Source organism: Strix uralensis, chromosome 1 (assembly GCF_047716275.1).
Source record: "Strix uralensis isolate ZFMK-TIS-50842 chromosome 1, bStrUra1, whole genome shotgun sequence".
Lineage (NCBI taxonomy): Eukaryota > Metazoa > Chordata > Aves > Strigiformes > Strigidae > Strix > Strix uralensis.
Genome location: NC_133972.1, coordinates 10,225,932 through 10,242,809, shown reverse-complemented (window position 1 = coordinate 10,242,809; position 16,878 = coordinate 10,225,932). Strand labels below are relative to the sequence as shown.

The following is a 16,878-nucleotide window of genomic DNA, read 5'->3' as shown; positions in this document are numbered from 1 at the left end:
CTGGTTTGAAGGAGGAGGAGGAAGAGGACTTAGAGGAGCTTGGCTAGGCCGGCTAACAAAACGAGGCTTCCAAAAAGTAAGCCTTGTTTTGGCAGGTTGGTTTTGAGCCAGATGGTTCACAGGTTCTGTTTGCCGAGCAGACACCTGCAGAAGACATCTACCCAGGCAAGGAGACCTGCAAAGGGGGTGGGAAGGAGGCTCTTGACAGTGGCAGTCTGGGACTTCTCTTTTTGTTTGCTCTGTTTGCTCCTGGCGTTTGCAGTGTTCGTTGAACCACCGCATTACACGCAGTCTGACACAGAGACTGTTGGACAGGTAAAAAGCAAGGAGGGGAAAAGACCCCTGTTTAATCTAAAAGACCATGTTGGCACAAGAATGAGTGGCTATGAACTGTCTGCAGACACGCTGCTACTGAAACATTTAATTAGGAGTCCAAAAAAGTTGTTTTTTTGATACGTGTTTGGTAGTGATAAGAGGAGTGGCCTAAGGAAAGAGGAAGAGCAAACACAGCCCTTCATCATATGTAGTTGTTCATACTTTTGTCCATTTATGTAAAACACATGATCTTTATTTGATAGGATTTTCTATACGCTTCTCAGGCTCTACAGGACAGAAGTGAATTGAGTCCTATGGAGGAGAGTTTTTCTTGCCTGGAACAAATTCTGAAATTGGGTTCACTGCGATCCCACAAAAAAAAGTGCTAATTATTTATTTTCTTCTTAGCTTTTTATGACTTACAAGCCTCTAACTGAATAGCAGTTAGAGTTCTTGTTCAGCTTCTCTAGCGCTTTGAGTCTAAATGTATGTAAGGGGAAAAATGAGGAAATTACTAAAAAAGTACAAAACCCCCCTGAATGGAACACTGAAAACATTGATGCAGCAAACAATAAAATCCAGAGCCAGAAACAGATTAGAAACAACTGAGCCAAAAATAAAGCTCTAGGGCCATAACTAATTTTAGATTAGATTCCCCATTTGTCTTCTCAGGTTGTTTTCACTTTTCAGCTCCTCATAACACAACAAGTATTTTTCCTGTCTGTGGATAGACAGTTTCCAGTTATGAGAACACAGAAGAACTTTAACACAGAGTTAAAGAAAAAAGCAAGTCTGTGGATTTCTGTCTGAATAGTTTAGTTTAAAACCTTTGTATGCCTTAGCAAGCTTAGGTCTCTCAACATGATTTCCAGAAAAACCATACAGAAAAAAGGGGTTTCAAAATATGTTGTCACTGTCTTCATACTGTGTCAGCTGTAATAGCTCTAGCCCACAAGAAAGTCCTACTTTTTAGACCTTCCAAAAGAGGGTTGCTGCTAACGTGCACCTGGGGAGAAGTACTTTCAAGACATTACCCTCCTCACCTCACTGAGAATGCCCTTCTCTGATGAAAACATGTGCTCTAAATGGCCCAGGAAATCTGAGTGTGAACAGAGGCAAACGATCTGAGCATCAGAGAAATCCTTCAGCTCAGTCATGAAAGCATTTGTGCATAAATCGATGCTAGAGAAGCCTGGCACAGGACAGGAACAACTTGCGGGCAAGAGAGTTACCAGCACAAGCCCCTGTAAGCCCCGTGGCTGGTTGCTGAGGAGGCAGATGCTCCCTTACTACTGCACTGCCTGGCCTGGCACAAGAATCCCTGTCTCCTGATGCTACGAGGCTTTGGGGCTACTACAGCTGAGTAAAGTGTCACCACCAGTCAGGCCATACAGAATCTCACTTCACCTGGGGCGAGGCCTAGCTTTTCTGCACTCGGTGTCCTGAGCAGTTCTGCAGATCGCCTCTGACTTTGTGCAGTGGGTGACCATTGCCTTGCCTGTCCTCTCAAGGGCTTGACTATCTTCCAAACTGCTCCTGGCTTAAACATACGCACTTCCAACTGTGCTGTGGAAAAGAAAAAATTGCGGATAGTGGGGAAAGTGCTGTGTGTGTCACGGACTGCTCGCATTGCTGGTCACTTTGGATTGCTTGGGATCCTTGCTCTGTAAAATAATGGCAGGTAATCTCAGCCTCATTAAGCTAGTCAAAATCCAACCCAAAGAAAAGACAAACACTCCTCTAAAGATGTGCTCTGCACAGCGGCCTTGACAAAACAGCACGAGACAAAGGGAGAAAGACACTAGTAAATAGCGGAGAGAGGACACCTTCCCCCACGACACCAGTAACAGTTTCAAAGTCAGCGTTGCCTCCCTACCTACACAAGCCATGAAAGCAGAGGGCTGGAAGGACACAGGACAAAGGGACACGCTGGCATCTGCCATCCCCGTGGCAGCACAGCCACAGCAAGCCATCACCAGCAACACCTGCACAGCCAGCTTAGTTTTCCTTCTCTCAACCACAGTCAGCAAGAGTTCTGTTTGCAGACTGTTTGCCATTGAGTCACTGGGAGGAAAGAAAAACACCTCCCGTTCCTCCTTAACTGACGTTCTGCTCTCAACAGGTTTTACACTGCTGAAGGTCCATGGGAATCAACTGATGGGGGAGAAGTACCTACACACCTGTCCTGGTTTGGGCCCAGAGGGCAACTGAGCACCACGCAGCCCCTCGCTCGCTCTTTCCCCCTCAGGGATGGGGAGAAGAAGATAAAACAAAAGGCTCAGGGATGGAGACAAGGACAGAGAGGGATGGCCCACCCGTTATGGTCACGGGAAAAGACAGGCTCGGTTGGGGAAGAAAAAGAACATAATTTAATTTCACCACTACCACCACCACTAGTTTACCAATCAAACAGAGTAGGACAGTGAGAAATACAACCACATCTTAAAAACACCTTCCCCCCACCTCTCCCTTCTTCCTGGCCTCAGCTTTGCTCCCGATTTCTCCTCCGCCTTTCCCCCTCCGTGGCGTGGGTTGGGGGGGCAGGGGATGGGGGTTGCGGTCAGTTCATCACCCCTTGTTTCTGCTGCTCCTTCCTCCTCAGGGGAGGACTCACACTCTTACCCTGCTCCAGCGTGGGGTCCCTCCCCATGGAGACAGTCCTCCACAAACTTCTCCAGTGTGGGTCCTTCCCACAGGGCTGCAGCTCTTCACAAACTGCTCCAGCATGGGTCCCTGCCACGGGCTCCACTCCTCCCAGTGACAGACTGCTGCAGCGTGGGCTGCCCTCAGAGTCCCGGCCTTCTTCGGTCACAGCCCCCTGCTCTGGCGTAGGGTCCTCCCCGGGCTGCAGCTGGGCATCTGCTCCATCACTGACTGCCATGGGCTGCAGGGCACAGCCTGCCCTCTCCCCACGGGCTGAGGGGGGTCTCTGCTCTGGCACACCTCCCCCTCGCCCTCCTCCTCCTCCTTTAGCTGCTCTGACCTTAGTGTTTGCAGAGGTATTTCCCTCACTCCCCTCCTCCTCTCAGGTTCCCCTTCTTCAATATCTTATCACAGAGGCGCAGCCACCGTCACTAATTGGCTCAGCCTTGGCCAGAGGCAGGTCTGACTTGGAGCCGGGGGAGCTTCTAGAAGCTTCTCATAGCAGCCACCCCTGTAGCACCTCGGCTGCTGCCAACCCCCCCTCCACACAACCGCCCTACCACAGCCTTCACCCTGAGCACTCCCCTGAAGAGCCCGTAGCCGAGATCAGATCAGTCCCAGGACTTGTCTGGACTCACAGCTGACCTGCAGCTGCTCTTTGTGCAGGGCCAGGGCAGCTCTGGCTTCACCTTCACCTGCCCCTTTGGCACCTGAGGCCAGAGTGAGCTGGGGACAGCCATCCCCCACGGGCCTTCCCAGCCTCAGGGCCAAACCCCTCCTCCAGGCCCCAAGGACATCGGTGGCCCTACAGCGGATGCCCCCATCGCCCCTGCGCAGCAGCCCGGAGACCGCCAGGCCCTCCCCTGCCCTCTGCCCCTCTCTGCTCCTGTTGGCTCTGGGGACGGTGCCACTCGCAGCAGCCGAGCAGTTGGAGGGTGGTGGAGACTCCCCGGCCCTGCCGAGACACTGTGGCCACTGGCCCGTTGGGGGGACCCCAGGCCTGGCCTGAGGAGGGGGCTGGACCCCAGGGCACAGCAGGGGAGCTGGAGGCCGTCCCGGTGCCCGAGGGGCAGCCCTGCTCTCTGGCAAGGAAATGGTGCCCAGAACGGGGCCACGTGGGCCTCAAGGGCCACCTGGGCCTTGGGGGTCACCTGGGCCTCAGGGCCAATCCCAGCAGCGTCCGTTGGTGACGTCAGCAGACACCTGTTACACAACCCCTGCGGCTGGCCCACAGCTCGCTGTGCAGTTGAGCTTGTGGCACCAAGTGTGAGTAGTAGAGGAGCCCACGGACAGTGGGACGAGTGAAAAGAGGTTCTTTGAACCGCTGAGGATGCCTCCACAGCCCCAAAAACGGAAGAGGGTTGACAGGAGCAGCACCAGCTGTGGTAGGTCAGTCGAGCCCATGGAGGTTGACCTGCCACAGCAGGGCCATGAGCCCATGGAGGTGGATCCACCTCGAAATATGGAGGAGCCGATGGAGGTGGATCCACCTCAAGATATGGAAGAGCCCATGGAGGTGGATCCACCTCGAGAAGAGGAGGAGCCGATGGAGGTGGATCCATCTCCTGTGGGGCTGATGGGGCACTGCAGCACCATGGCTGGCTGCACAAAGCGCCACAGGGCCCTGGGGGGCTCTCAGCGGGCCTCTCAGTAGCCCCTTCCCAACGAGCGGCGCTAGCCCCGAGGGGACCAGTCACTTCGACACCCGGTAAGCTCATCATGTCAAGCCGCAGATGAGCCTGGCTTTCCCACCCCTACCCTCTCTCCTCATGACGGGGGCCATCTTCTCTGCCCTGAGCCCAAAGAAGCGAGGAGAGGGGCTGCCATCTTCTGTCTGGCAGCGCCATAGTGCCAGGAGGAGTCCCTTGGAGCCTGCTGGAGCCTGCCAAGGACCACCGAGGACTGCCGCAGACCCCTGAGGACCACCGAGGACAGCTGGAGACCACTGAGGAACGCCGAGGAGCATTGAGGACCGCTGAAGAACCCCAAGGACTGCCGGAGAACCCCGAGGACCACCAAGTACCACTGGAGGCTGTTGGACTCCCCTGGAGGCCACCGAGGTAACTGGGGCCGGGAGGTGGCATTTTTTCAGCCTGAGGATGAGGAAGCCAGTGGGGGGAGGCTGTCCTCACCCAGGTCTCGCCTCAGCTCCCCAACGGATGCCTGAAGGGGAAGCCAGACCCACCCTGGCAGAGTGCAGAGAAGAGCAGCAGAGCACCAAAGAAGGCAGATGCCTGTGCTGGTTCTGGCTGGGACAGAGTTAGTTTTCTTCCCACGAGCTGGTCCAGTGCTGTATTTTGGATTTAGTACAAGAATGATGCTGATAACATGCTGATGCTATAGTCGGTGCTAAGTAGTGCTCGTCCTAAGTCAAGGATTTTTCATTTTCCCAGGCTCTGCACGTGAGTGGGTGCACAGGAAGCCGGGAGGACGCAGGGCTGCCGGGAGAGCTGACCCCAGCTGAGCACGGGACACTCCGTACCATACGAGGTCATGCTCGGCACAGGAATCTGGGGGAGGGAGAAGGAACAGGGAGGACGGTCAAAGTGGTGACCAGCTTTCTCTGCCGAGGCAGCTTGGGGCTCACCCAGCTCTCTGCCTGTCCCTTCCTGGTGCACAGGACACCAGAAGGAGCCAAGAAGCCCCGAGTGACCCTCGTCCCGTCACTCCAACTCCTGGAGAAGGAGCGGAGCTGCCGCCATGCCGTGAGTGTCTCTCTGGCCCGGGCGCTGTCCCCAGCACTGCTCCTCCCGCCGAGCAGCACAGGCATCGCTGCTCCCCTTCTGCCACTGCTTCTCTCTTGTCCAGTGGAGGCCGTTCAGCACCAGGAGCCTGGAGAGGCTGGTGGAGGGCCAGGCAGAGGGGAGAACGGCTGCCTTTGCCCTCGGGCTGTGCCAGGCTGCAGGGATATGCATGCAGTGGGATGGTGGCCGGTGGCCCTTTCTGCTGCGGAGCTGCTCTCTAAGCACAGCCTAGTTCTTGCAGGCTGATCTCAAGCAAGGGCCTCCGACGGTCCCCTCTAGCAGCGAAGGGGGACTTTGCGACTCACCAGGTCAGTTTGGGAAAGAAAGGCACCTCCTGGAAGCGGCTGGGCTGTGCTCCCTTGTCCCTTGAGTGTCCCCGTGCAGGTTGGGCAGCCCGAGGGAGGACGTCAGCCGGCGGAGAAAGGACAGCACTGGGCAGCGGCCGCTGGACGTGGTTCTGCGGGGACACGCAGCTTGTGGTGCTTCCCACAGCCTGGAGGAGGAGAGGGCCAGGGCTGGGCCAGGCTGTCCCAGGGACACGCCGGCTCTCAGGAGCCCCCGAGCTGGAGCTGTTAAGCCGGAGCCGCGGTTCCAGCTGCCGGCTCCCTGGCCGTCCTGCCACACTGCTGAGCACCATGCTGCAGGCAGGGCAGGGCAGGGCAGGGCAGGGCAGGGCAGGCTCCAGGATTGCTGGCCTGGAGGCCTCTACTGACGGGCTCTTGCTCTCTTTTCCTTTGCAGGAGAAGGGAGCAGCAGCAGCAGCGGGAGAAGGGGCTGCCCTGGCCCTTTGCTCTGCGGAGGACCCTGGCCACTGCCCTGGCCCATCCAGGTCAGCCAGCCTGGCCAGGGGGGCACCAGCCCTCCCTCCACAGGCTCTGGAGGGACAGCGGGAAGATGCTGGCAGGTGCAGCAGGTCGGGCAGCCCAGGTGCGTGCCGGGCTCTGCTGCCCATCTTTCATACCTCTCCACACCCCTCTCCGTTAGCCCAACGCACTGGCGAGGGACAGCGAGGGACGGTGCTGTGGGGGGTCTGGAAATAACTCCCTGGCAGGGCCCAGGGGCTCCGGACCGAGCCCTGGCACAGGGGCACTGCGCGTCTCTGCGCACGCTCGGGGCTCGAAGGGCATTGCCCGGGGGACGAGGTGCCAGAGCCACCCCGTAACCATCGCCAGCAACATCTCTCTGCTCTGGGCCATCAGCAATTCCTCACACACGGTGTTCCCCAGAGAGGGCAGCACAACCCTGCCTCTTCCTGCCGCCAGAGATTCACCAGAGCTTTCTGACTCTGTCCTTGCAGGTGCCGATTCATTCTCCCTGCCTGAACCGCTGACTCCGGGGCCCCGCAGCTGCTGTCTACAATAAAACGATCTTTTCTCTCTTATGACTGAGTCTGCCACAAGATATTCTGGAGTGGGGGGGCTGTTGTTCTGTGATGAATCCTCAGGGAGGGGTTCGGGATCGTCCCTTGTCCCAGCACCCTTCCCAGTGGGTGTCAGGGCTGAGTCGAGGTGCTTTAGGAGGGAAACCGAAGCCCAGAGTCACGTGGGAGGGTGGAGGTTGAATGGAGCAAGTGACAAGTTGGTATCACTCAGAATCTAAGCGTAGCTGCCCCCAGCCCCTGTGACACCTGAGGATAAACTGGGACGCAAGGGGGTTTGTTTTCTGCCAAATTACCCTGTAACATGACAGGTGTCAATGTTGGGGACACTCCAGGGATGGGGATGAACCACAGACACCTGGGGACACCCTGGTCCCCTCCCAGTTGTGGGGCATCAAAGTGGGGTGCACCCCAGGGATGGGGATGTCCCCAAGAGCCAGCTTGGGGTCTCCTGTGTCCCCTCAAAGTCATGGGGTGTCAATGTGAGGGCACTCCGAGGACAGGGACATCACTAAGAGCCACCTTGGGGTCCCTCAAGGTCATGGGGCATCAACGTGGGGGACATCTCATGGATGGGAATGTCCCCAAGAGCCACCTTGGTGTCCCCGTGTCCCCTCCCATGCCCAGGGTGATGATTTGGGGACCTTCAGGAGACCCTGGGGCATGTGTGGGGTGTCCCCATGGCCCCCCTGGGGTGTCCTTGTGTCCCCCATCCTGGTCCACGCCATGGATGCACAAGTGGAGGCCGTTGGTGGCTTTCCTTGTCAGCCTGGTGTGGTCCCTTTCCTGGGGGGTGGGGGAGGACACACAGGTGACAACAGGCTCCCCAAACCTGAGGGGAGTGGTTGTGAGGGGCACTGGGACATCCCCCCTTCCCAGTTGTCCTCGAGAGTTTGGGGGTGCAGGGATAGGGGTGTGGCATCGGTGGGAACCCCCAAAAAACCCTGCAGGGGGTGGTGGGGGCAGCACGAAACAGTGTGTGGGGCAACTGAGGGGTGTGGGGGGGGTGACAGTGCTGGGACCCCCAAAGCTCCCACAGAGGAAAGTAGGGATGTGGAGGAGGGATTTGGGGGTCTCAGTGGGGGAACTGGGCGTGCAGGAGGAGGGGTCACATCACTGGGACCTCCCCCAGACCCCTGCAGGGGACAGTGGTGATGGGGGGATCTCAAATGGGGAACTGAGGGTCTCTGGGGGTTTAAGGTGGGGTCCTCCCAATTTTGGAGGGGTCCTGGGGAAGGTTTTGGTGGTCCCAGAGAGGCTTAGGGGTCCCAGGGGGTTGAGGGGGGTCCCCCTGATTTTGGGGAGCTACAGGGGTTTTGGGGTCCTAGGGGGAGCTTGAGGGGGTCCCCACAATTTTGGGGGGCCTCAAGGGGTTTCTGGGGGTCCCCACCAATTTTGGAGGGCTCCAGGGGGGTTGGTGGTTCCAAGAAGGCAAGACTGCTACAGAAGAAAAAAGAAGCTCTTCTCTTCAGCACCAACCCTCTGCCCGCCAATACCCCACCCCACCCCACCCCCCCAAAAAAAAGCACCCTCATTCACTGTTCCCCCTTAATCCTTCATTCTTCAAAGCTGCGTGGCAGCGATGTTGCGATGAAGTTACAAAGAGCTCACTTTGGGGCTAGAGGAGGGAAAAACCACAGAGGCCTCTCAGGTCTCATTTCAAGGACTGAGAAACCTTAAAACATGCAGAGGGAATCCACTCGCTGCATCCCGAGCTTGTCAGCAACCTGCTGCTATTTCTTCGCCAACCACTCCTGCAACTAACCTGTGGCATCTTTTCTTAAGGTGTCTGTCTTTAGTAACCATTGCCTCTTTGTACCTTTCATGAGTTTTTCTTATCTTTAATTTCTTGAGCTTTCTGATGCACACAGTATGAGAAAGAAAACAGAAGGGAGCTGTCTGCTGTATTGACCAGCCAAGTTAATTTCCAGTGACCTGACGTGGCTTCTAATATGCAACACACCTAATGAAAGACACCCCAAGCCAGGTTTCTTTCTATCCTATGTTGTTTATCATTTGAAATCACGTCTTAATATTTTTATTAAGTGTAAAAAAAAAAAAAAGTGACTTGTATTACTAAAAATAAAGTCATTATAAGCTCAATTGAGTTAGAATTCAACAGCACAGTCCAAGTACTAATTAGAGCAAATCCCCGAGTCAGGAGCAGGGGTGGGAAGAACGTGATCTTCCCTCGCAGCAGGTGTACGAACTTCTAGATGAAGGGAAGCTTGGACCTTAAAAGAAAACACAACACAAAAAAAAAATAAATACAGTTAATTCTAAAGAGTCACTCTCCCCATTTTTTTCCTCCAAATTTGTTTTGGTTTTTGACTCTCCATATGCTTATGTCAAAGCTGCTTTCAGCTGCTGGCGTACCACTACTGCAAATGGAAGAACTTGCCAACATGTCAAAGTTTCTGCTGACAAGAGAGAACAGCCGCTGCTTTGTTAGTGCAAAAACACCCAGGAAGGGAACCTCCATTTCCACGGGCTTCTGTCACATGTACCACCACAGCCACTGATTGATTTCAGGGGGCGTGTGCTGGCCTCTACTGGTACATGAACATTTTTCACTATTCCACACCGATTTTGTTGCAGTAAGATGCAGAAAGAGCAAAGTCTTAATGGCTACAGTGCAGTATCAAACGGCAAGAAAACCCCGTTTAGCCTGAAGACGGTAAAGCTCAGCTTTACAATGCCAGCTTCGTCTACTTAACGTCACTACGTATTCGGCAATTTGTACAGGGTGCAAAATACTGGTACTGCAATCTTACCTACAGGACCACTTGATCCACACTTCTAGCCCAGAGGTCCTAGCAAAATTTTCACATACCTCTGGCTCTAACCAAGGGCAGTGACTGCACTGCAGGAAAAGTAATTTCTAAAAGCTTCTGAAGTCAGCCTCTAGTGATGGGACTCAATGCCATGCCTCTAGGAAAGATGCTGACGGCATTACTAAGAGAGAACTCTTCAGAATCCTGCCCAAGTGAAGTCTGGGGACAGGAAACATCAGCTACCCTGAGTTTTTTCTTCACAAGTTTTTCTTTCATTATTTTTTAAAGAACCATTCCACATTACTCCACATATGTTTATTAGCAGCATTCCTCCTCTCAAAGTCCTTCACCCATTTCAGATTTCCTTACAAACAAGTCTGATCTTTTAGGTCCTAAGAAAAATTGTTCAACGTCAGAAATTCCTAGGAAAGCCACCAGTTTGCAGTCCAGGCTAACGTCTCCCCGTGTACCCACAGGAGATAAACAAAAGAGGAGCTGAAGACAATTTCTCTCCCATATCTCCTCCCAAGTGCTTTGAGGTAACGGTTACAATCAGAACAGGGAGACACAGAAAATCCAGGCACTAGACCTCTTCAGGTTCTGGCCTCCTCACGGCTGTCAGGAGGTGAAGGGTCTCACTGCAGAGAAGCTTTAGTGAAAGAGACACCTGCTCCTCAGCAACTGCTGCCAAACTGTAACTCTCAGTCAACTGTAATCTCTGCCGTAGCTGAGCTAGTACCCTACATACGGAACTCCTCTCCCTCCTAACCCCTGGAATCATCCCATCCACCTGCAGAGGGCAGTGCAGATCCTCCCGATTCCTCTAGCCAGCCTGCTCCTCTGTTACAGACATGTAAAGCAGTTACCTGGAAAACGAACGCCTGCACTCCTTTGGAGTCTTTCTAGATTTCATCCGTTTCTGAATCATCTGTAAACTCATCAAGTCTGGACTTTTTCTTTTCCCTGTCAAAATAAGTTTGACCTTTATTACAATTATAGCTTGACCTTTATTACACAAAGACACCAAGAAACAAAACATGGCCCATATGAGAAAATGCATACTGCTTGCAGATGCAAAGGTGGACATGCTATTTAAACAAAACCAGTTTGGAATTCCTACAAGTCTTAGGGAAAGTTTTAGGATGACCTTTGTCTTGTTTTAGTTTTGCATGCTTACCATCTGCACCCAGAAAGCCAGTTGGAGAAAACACTCTGTCAGTTTTGCTGATGTCAGGTGCACTCGAGTGTAACTGCCCTCCGACAGGCCATCGAAACACAAACATGAAAAACAGCCCAACTTCACTGAGTCAAACCCCCACTCTTCTTTAATCTGGTTGTTCTCTGTCAAACTCCTCCCTAGATAAGGGAGGCCAACAGCATCCTGCTGGTGTCAGAAATTGCAGCAGGACCAGGGGAGCGACGGTCCCCCTGTCCTCGGCTCTGGTGAGGCCACACCTCGAATACCGTGTTCAGTTTTGGGCCCCTCACTACAAGACAGACACTGAGGGGCTGGAGCGCGTCCAGAGAAGAGCAACGAAGGTGGTGAAGGGTCTAGAGAAAAGTCCTGTGAGGAGCAGCTGAGGGAACTGGAGGGGTTTAGCCCGGAGAAAAGGAGGCTGAGGGGAGACCTCATCGCCCCCTACAGCTCCCTGACAGGAGGGTGCAGAGAGGGGGGATGAGTCTCTTGCCCCAAGGAACAAGTGACAGGACAAGAGGGAATGGCCTCAAGCTGTGCCAGGGGAGGTTTAGATCAGCTGTTGGGGAACATCTCTCCACTGAAAGGGTTGTCAAGCATCGGAACAGGCTGCCCAAGGAGGTGGTTGAGTCACCATCCACGGGTACATGTGACGCTGAGAGACATGGTTTAGTGGTGGACTTGGCAGTGTTGGGTAACGGTTGGACTTGATGATCTTAAAGGTTTTTTTCCAGCCTCAGTGATTCTACGATTCTCCAAAGGAGGTGCTTGTGTCATTGGGATGGCATTTGAATGAGCCATTGGAACTGCTGTTGGTCCTCAAGCTGGTGACGTGTCTGCAGGGGCTGGGGGATATCCTGGAGGAGGGAGAGTGCACCCAGCAGACGGAGGCTGCCCAGGTGGAAACTGAGGAGGAAACGGCTGTGGTGGTAGCCCCAAGGGAAGAGGAAGTGCAGGGGGTGGTGGAGGATACAAGGGAGGTGCAGGCACAGGCACAGAGAGCGGTGTTGACGCTGGTAGTGCTGGGGCCTGAGTCCATTGGGTACGTTCCCTGTGCGGGCGTCCTCGATTTGAGCTTCTAAAGAAACCCCAAAACACCAATCACTGCTTGTTACACTCTGCCCTGATTTTAAAGAGGAAAGTGAATGGAGGAGGAGCATGGTGGTGAGCACTTCTTGTTCTCAGCTTAAGCATTCTCCTCTCTGCTTTTTCTTCATTTGAGACTATGCTCATTTCTTGGTCCTCAGACTTGCCTTCCACATCCTCACCCCCAACAAATCCCTCACTCTCCCCTTCTTATAATCAGTTTGGCAACTGTGGCTGGAGGCTGCCTGTGCTAAAAGAGACACGTGCCAAGCGCTCCTCTGCCACACCTTGACACGCTTAATACTTCACAGTTCTGATCTTCAAAGTACTGCACAGACATTAAGTCATCTTCTCTCAAACTTAACACCTTCTGCACACACTTCCTAGGTTGTTGCCTCATGATGACGCCTTTGGCCCGTTCTCGGCCCTGAATTTTTATTTTTTGCTTAGACAATCTGTGGGATGGACCCTGTTTTTTGTTTTGACTTATCTTTAAGATTTTATACACACAATGCACCCTTACAATCTATCTACAACAAACAAATACCAAAAGGAAGGAGTAACTTGACTCTGCAGTAAAACAAAACAGACTCCTCTCTCTCCAACTGAGAGAAAGCAGCTTGGATATCTGAGACGACTAAACAGTAAAATAACAGCCTTGCCTTTTCCAATAGTTTGCTCAATCAGTATTAACTAAGCTGTTAAAAAGAGAATATTGGAGGCTGATTTCTATTGGGAAATCAGATTCTTCAGCCCTATTCAGTCAGAAATCAAGAGGGTGCCTTTCCACCTGATCCTTTAATTATGTTTCATTTTTATATGTAATTATGCTTTCCTCAGAAAGACTTCATTCTTCAGAGTCCTCTTTTCGATCATGTACTGGACTTTTATTTTAAATAATCGTCCTGAGAGCACAGATCCCCTTTGTGAAGGCCAATTCAAATCAAGCCATTTAAAAATTAATTACCACATGTATTCTCCACAACGATCTGTGCATACTTATTCCCTTATAAATCAGCTGTTGTGTCCGTTATGTGTTACGGCCTTGTTTAACAGGTTACAAGCAGCAATATATTGAATTTCTGTAGCATACTTACACTTCCCAGTCTGGACTGCCACTTGCCGAGCGAATTTTGCCAGCTCTCATTGGATGACCTTTTGGCATGGGGAGAGAAAAAACATCCCCTTCAGTTTACCTGAAGATAATTTTTTAAGAAGAATTTATAACTTACAGTTACTTACCAGTTGTGGGTAATGATTGTCCTTGGGGGCCCAGTAGACTTGGTAATGCTGGCTGTCTTACTCCAGGAACCTGAGAGCCCTTGTGAATCAGTGCAAACAGTTGGAAAATAAGCTCTACTAAAACACGAGAATCACTGCATATGGTGAAAGAAAACCTACCTTCTCTTCCCACAAACCAGGGATTGACAGGGAAGAAGACTGAGGAAGTTCCATGGCAGCCACCAGCGCAGCAGGAGGGGTCAGAGCCACGAGTGCTGGTGGAGATGCTGGTGGCTGCTGCTGATGCTGCTGCTGCCACTGCTTACAGACCCTCCGTGTGTAACCAGTTCCACTTCTGAAGTTGTTCACAGCCTAGAGGCAGAAAAACATTTACAAAGAGGTAACATGAACCTTCTGTAGCTCTATGGACAAAAGCCTCCACAGAGCAAAATTACTTGTGTATTCCCGTATATACTATCAACCCTAAAACAAACCAACATACGGATATATTCAGATTAGATCTAAGGAAGAAATTCTTCCCTGTGAGGGTGGTGAGGCCCTGGCACAGGTTGCCCAGAGCGGCTGTGGCTGCCCCCTCCCCGGCAGTGTTCAAGGCCAGGTTGGACAGGGCTTTGGGCAACCTGGACTAGTGGAAGGTGTCCCTGCCCGGGGCAGGGGGTGGGACTGGATGGGCTTTAAGGTCCCTTCCAACCCAAACCGTTCTGTGATATATGAACACATCCCATTAAACACTGGTGTTAATGACTGGTAACTCAGACTATCTGTATGTAAAGCACTCCAGCGTTAACACTGAATTTGAAACTGAGGCAATTCTGTTAAACACAAGCGTGACCTGAATTTGCCAGATTGTCTCTCAAGAGTTGTCAGCTTCTGTAACAACAGGGAATGTATTTGCAAAGTAAATTGAGCCTTATTCAATTTAGCCTTGTTTAAGGAGACGTAAATTAATATTTTCTTCCCTTTCAGCTAATTGACTGACTAGACTTTTCTTACAAACGCTTTATCTAAAAGTCACTGCATTACCTGGCGTAGGCACTTGTTGGCAATTAAAGTATCAGGAGAAACACCTGCCTGAAGACACGCTGGGCATGTGTGTGCCTCAGATTCCAGTAATGCTGTTCTGATACCTGGGTATAATCAGAAACATCAAAACAGGTTTTAGCTAAACTAAGGACATTGTTTGGGTTCTAATCAGCTGTAAAAGCCTGTAGATGGTTAATGGGTGAATATGGTCCTGAATCGAAAGCATGAAGCTATAAAAGTTCAGCAGTGTGAAAAACTTCTAGTATGCAGGAAATAGCTGCCCAGTTTTGATATTTCACTATTGTAACATTTGAAGATGTAGTGTAGGCCGTGTCCTGATGTTTTGACTCGTCTTTTGTCCGCTGTCCAGCACAGTGAGAAGTCCCCAACCTCAAGGATACGACATGTCTCCAAAAACCATTAGTATGTTCAAGTATGAATAAGATACGTCTCCAAAAACCATTAGTAGGTTCAAGTATCAGTAAGACACGTCTCCAAAAACCATTAGTAGGTTCAAGTATCAGTAAGACACATCTCCAAAAACCATTAGTAGGTTCAAGTTCTGACGGTTTTAACCAACTCTCCTGTGGAGAAGAATGTGGATTAAATGCCTAACGAGCCATTTGCTGCAGACCACAGTAAGTCACCAGCGTTGGCTGTATAGTTCTGTATGAGAGAAAGGACTGTGCACAAACTAAATGCATTTGATAACTAATACTGTAATCAGCTGCACAATTGCACACTCCTCTCGTACTCTCCTTCCGCATGGAAAGAGGATTCAACTAGATGCATAAAAAGGGAAAAAAGCCTCCTGCCTTTGTTTTTTCCTTTCTACAAGAAGAGACTTTCCTATTCGGGGTATACTTCAGTATTAAACAGAGCTGGTAACAAAGGAATTTTATGATCTCCTCTTTCTGCTTTCAGAGGAGCAGGTGTGATGCTTTGAAGTAACAAACATGGGAGTAACACTTACAGTCGTCACAATAACTGTTTCCACAGCAGGGAATTGCCACTGCATCGGTCATGATGTCTTCACAAATGAAACATAAGAGCTCCTCTGGAAGAGGATCATCTGAGGAGGAGGAGGAGGAGGAGGAGAAGGAAGAGGAAGAGGATGAGGACAGCTCCTCTGGTAAAAAGGGAGGCTCTTCCTTCTTTTCTCTGGCATAAGTTTCCCTGGAGGGGAGATGGGGAAGGAAAAAGAAAAAAAGTTAAAGATGGGTAAAGGAAAACTTTCCCAAGCTTTGGATTTTATCAAATGAAGTCCGTAGGTGGCATTCTCACTCCACATTAGCCTTCAAAAACATAGGCATTTAGTTTAAACTACTTTCCTAAAGCCAGAGCACTAGAAAAGGGAGGGGGGAACAATTTTCCTTCTGCAGAACTCTTCCATTCGTTGGATCAACTAAGAAATTAGCTCAGACTAGAGAAATCATTTTCTGACAGCTAGAAGCCAGGTGAGATGAATCCCACCCCTCCTTTGCCGGAGGGTAAATGTAAATCGCAGGCTCAGGATAAAGTCAGTCTCTGCCTAATTAGGTTTCATAAATGGAACAGGTCTATGTTACAGCTTCTGCAAAAGGAGATCCATGACAGAAGAACAGAGGTGCTACCAAGTGCATTTTAGAACAGCCGCTCTTGTCAGCACACAGTAGTATTTTCTTAGTTTACAGCAACAGGAAAACGTGAGTCCATTTCACACATGGGATTTGATTAAATGTCAGAGGGGGAGGGAATCTCAGTCCAACAGCTATTTGTTAAATTTTGCAAGAAGCCTCAGAAACATAAACCAGAAGCAAAAGGAGCTTTCAAAAAGAATGACACCACTGTAAACACAACTGAAATGTTTTGCAGAAATACGGATTCTTAGCATACCATAAGCTTAACCAACTTTCAGGGCTGTGAACAGCAGGACTGCCCTCTTTTAATATTAGAAATCATCACAGATTTTAAGGTTAAGATACAATGACAGTGCTTCTTGCCCCGTAATTACGGATGCTGGCCAGCTTGGTGGCATTGCCACTCAGACACTGACGCGTGGCTTCTCTCCTTCACTTTTTGGTCAGACCAACTAATTCCATACTCACGCATTAATAATTGGTATTGCGTACCTTCCAGTCTTTGTCAGCATTGCACCCTTTGTATTGGGATCTTTCACCTCCATCATGAAACTCCTTGGAATTCCTGTGCTCTTTTTAAGTCTGGGAACAGACTCACAATTACTGTCCTGTTAAGAAAAACAATGCAGACATACCTCATCTTAGCTTCACCTCCCCTCGCTGCTGCCCCGGGGTGACAGCAAGAGCCACTCTCCTGCCTCCAGCGGGATGTGCCTGGGGACAGAGGAGCAAGGGCCACTCTGCCGCCTCCAGCGGGATGTGCCTGGGGACAGAGGAGCAAGGGCGGAAGTGGGGAGGCGTAACTCGGGGCGAGAGAAAAGCCCGTCCCCGTGGGGATGTGGGGACGTTTGTAGTGAGG

At 51.3% G+C, this 16,878-nt stretch overlaps 1 protein-coding gene across 3 annotated transcripts; it reads right to left on the bottom strand.

Annotated features, from left to right (window-relative positions):
- Nucleotides 1-8,906: 8,906 nt before the first annotated feature.
- Nucleotides 8,907-16,778, bottom strand: LOC141948329 (E3 ubiquitin-protein ligase RBBP6-like). 3 transcript variants are annotated; one of them, XM_074880830.1, is made up of 8 exons: nucleotides 16,655-16,778; nucleotides 15,374-15,576; nucleotides 14,401-14,504; nucleotides 13,537-13,728; nucleotides 13,378-13,456; nucleotides 13,233-13,290; nucleotides 10,721-10,817; nucleotides 8,907-9,314 (listed from the first exon to the last, which is right to left on the bottom strand). In XM_074880830.1, the coding sequence occupies exons 1-7, from the start codon at nucleotides 16,657-16,659 to the stop codon at nucleotides 10,757-10,759; spliced, it is 702 nt and encodes a 233-aa protein (XP_074736931.1). In that variant the 5' UTR covers nucleotides 16,660-16,778; the 3' UTR covers nucleotides 8,907-9,314; nucleotides 10,721-10,756. The 3 variants fall into 3 exon arrangements, with proteins under 3 accessions (XP_074736931.1, XP_074736770.1, XP_074736854.1); XM_074880669.1 differs by lacking the exon at nucleotides 16,655-16,778 and adding an exon at nucleotides 16,512-16,636; XM_074880753.1 differs by lacking the exon at nucleotides 16,655-16,778 and adding an exon at nucleotides 16,512-16,636 and having other exon boundaries at nucleotides 13,378-13,447.
- Between the last annotated feature and the right edge of the window lie 100 nt (nucleotides 16,779-16,878).

Excerpts from the sequence above, each read along its gene's own strand:
- LOC141948329 (XM_074880669.1), bottom strand. The coding sequence starts at position 16,567 with ATGATGGAGGTGAAAGATCCCAATACAAAGGGTGCAATGCTGACAAAG. Across the intron at positions 14,505-15,373 it reads AAACAGTTATTGTGACGACT|GTATCAGAACAGCATTACTG; the intron begins GTAAGTGTTACT and ends GATTATACCCAG. Across the intron at positions 13,457-13,536 it reads CTGGTTTGTGGGAAGAGAAG|GGCTCTCAGGTTCCTGGAGT; the intron begins GTAGGTTTTCTT and ends CTGATTCACAAG.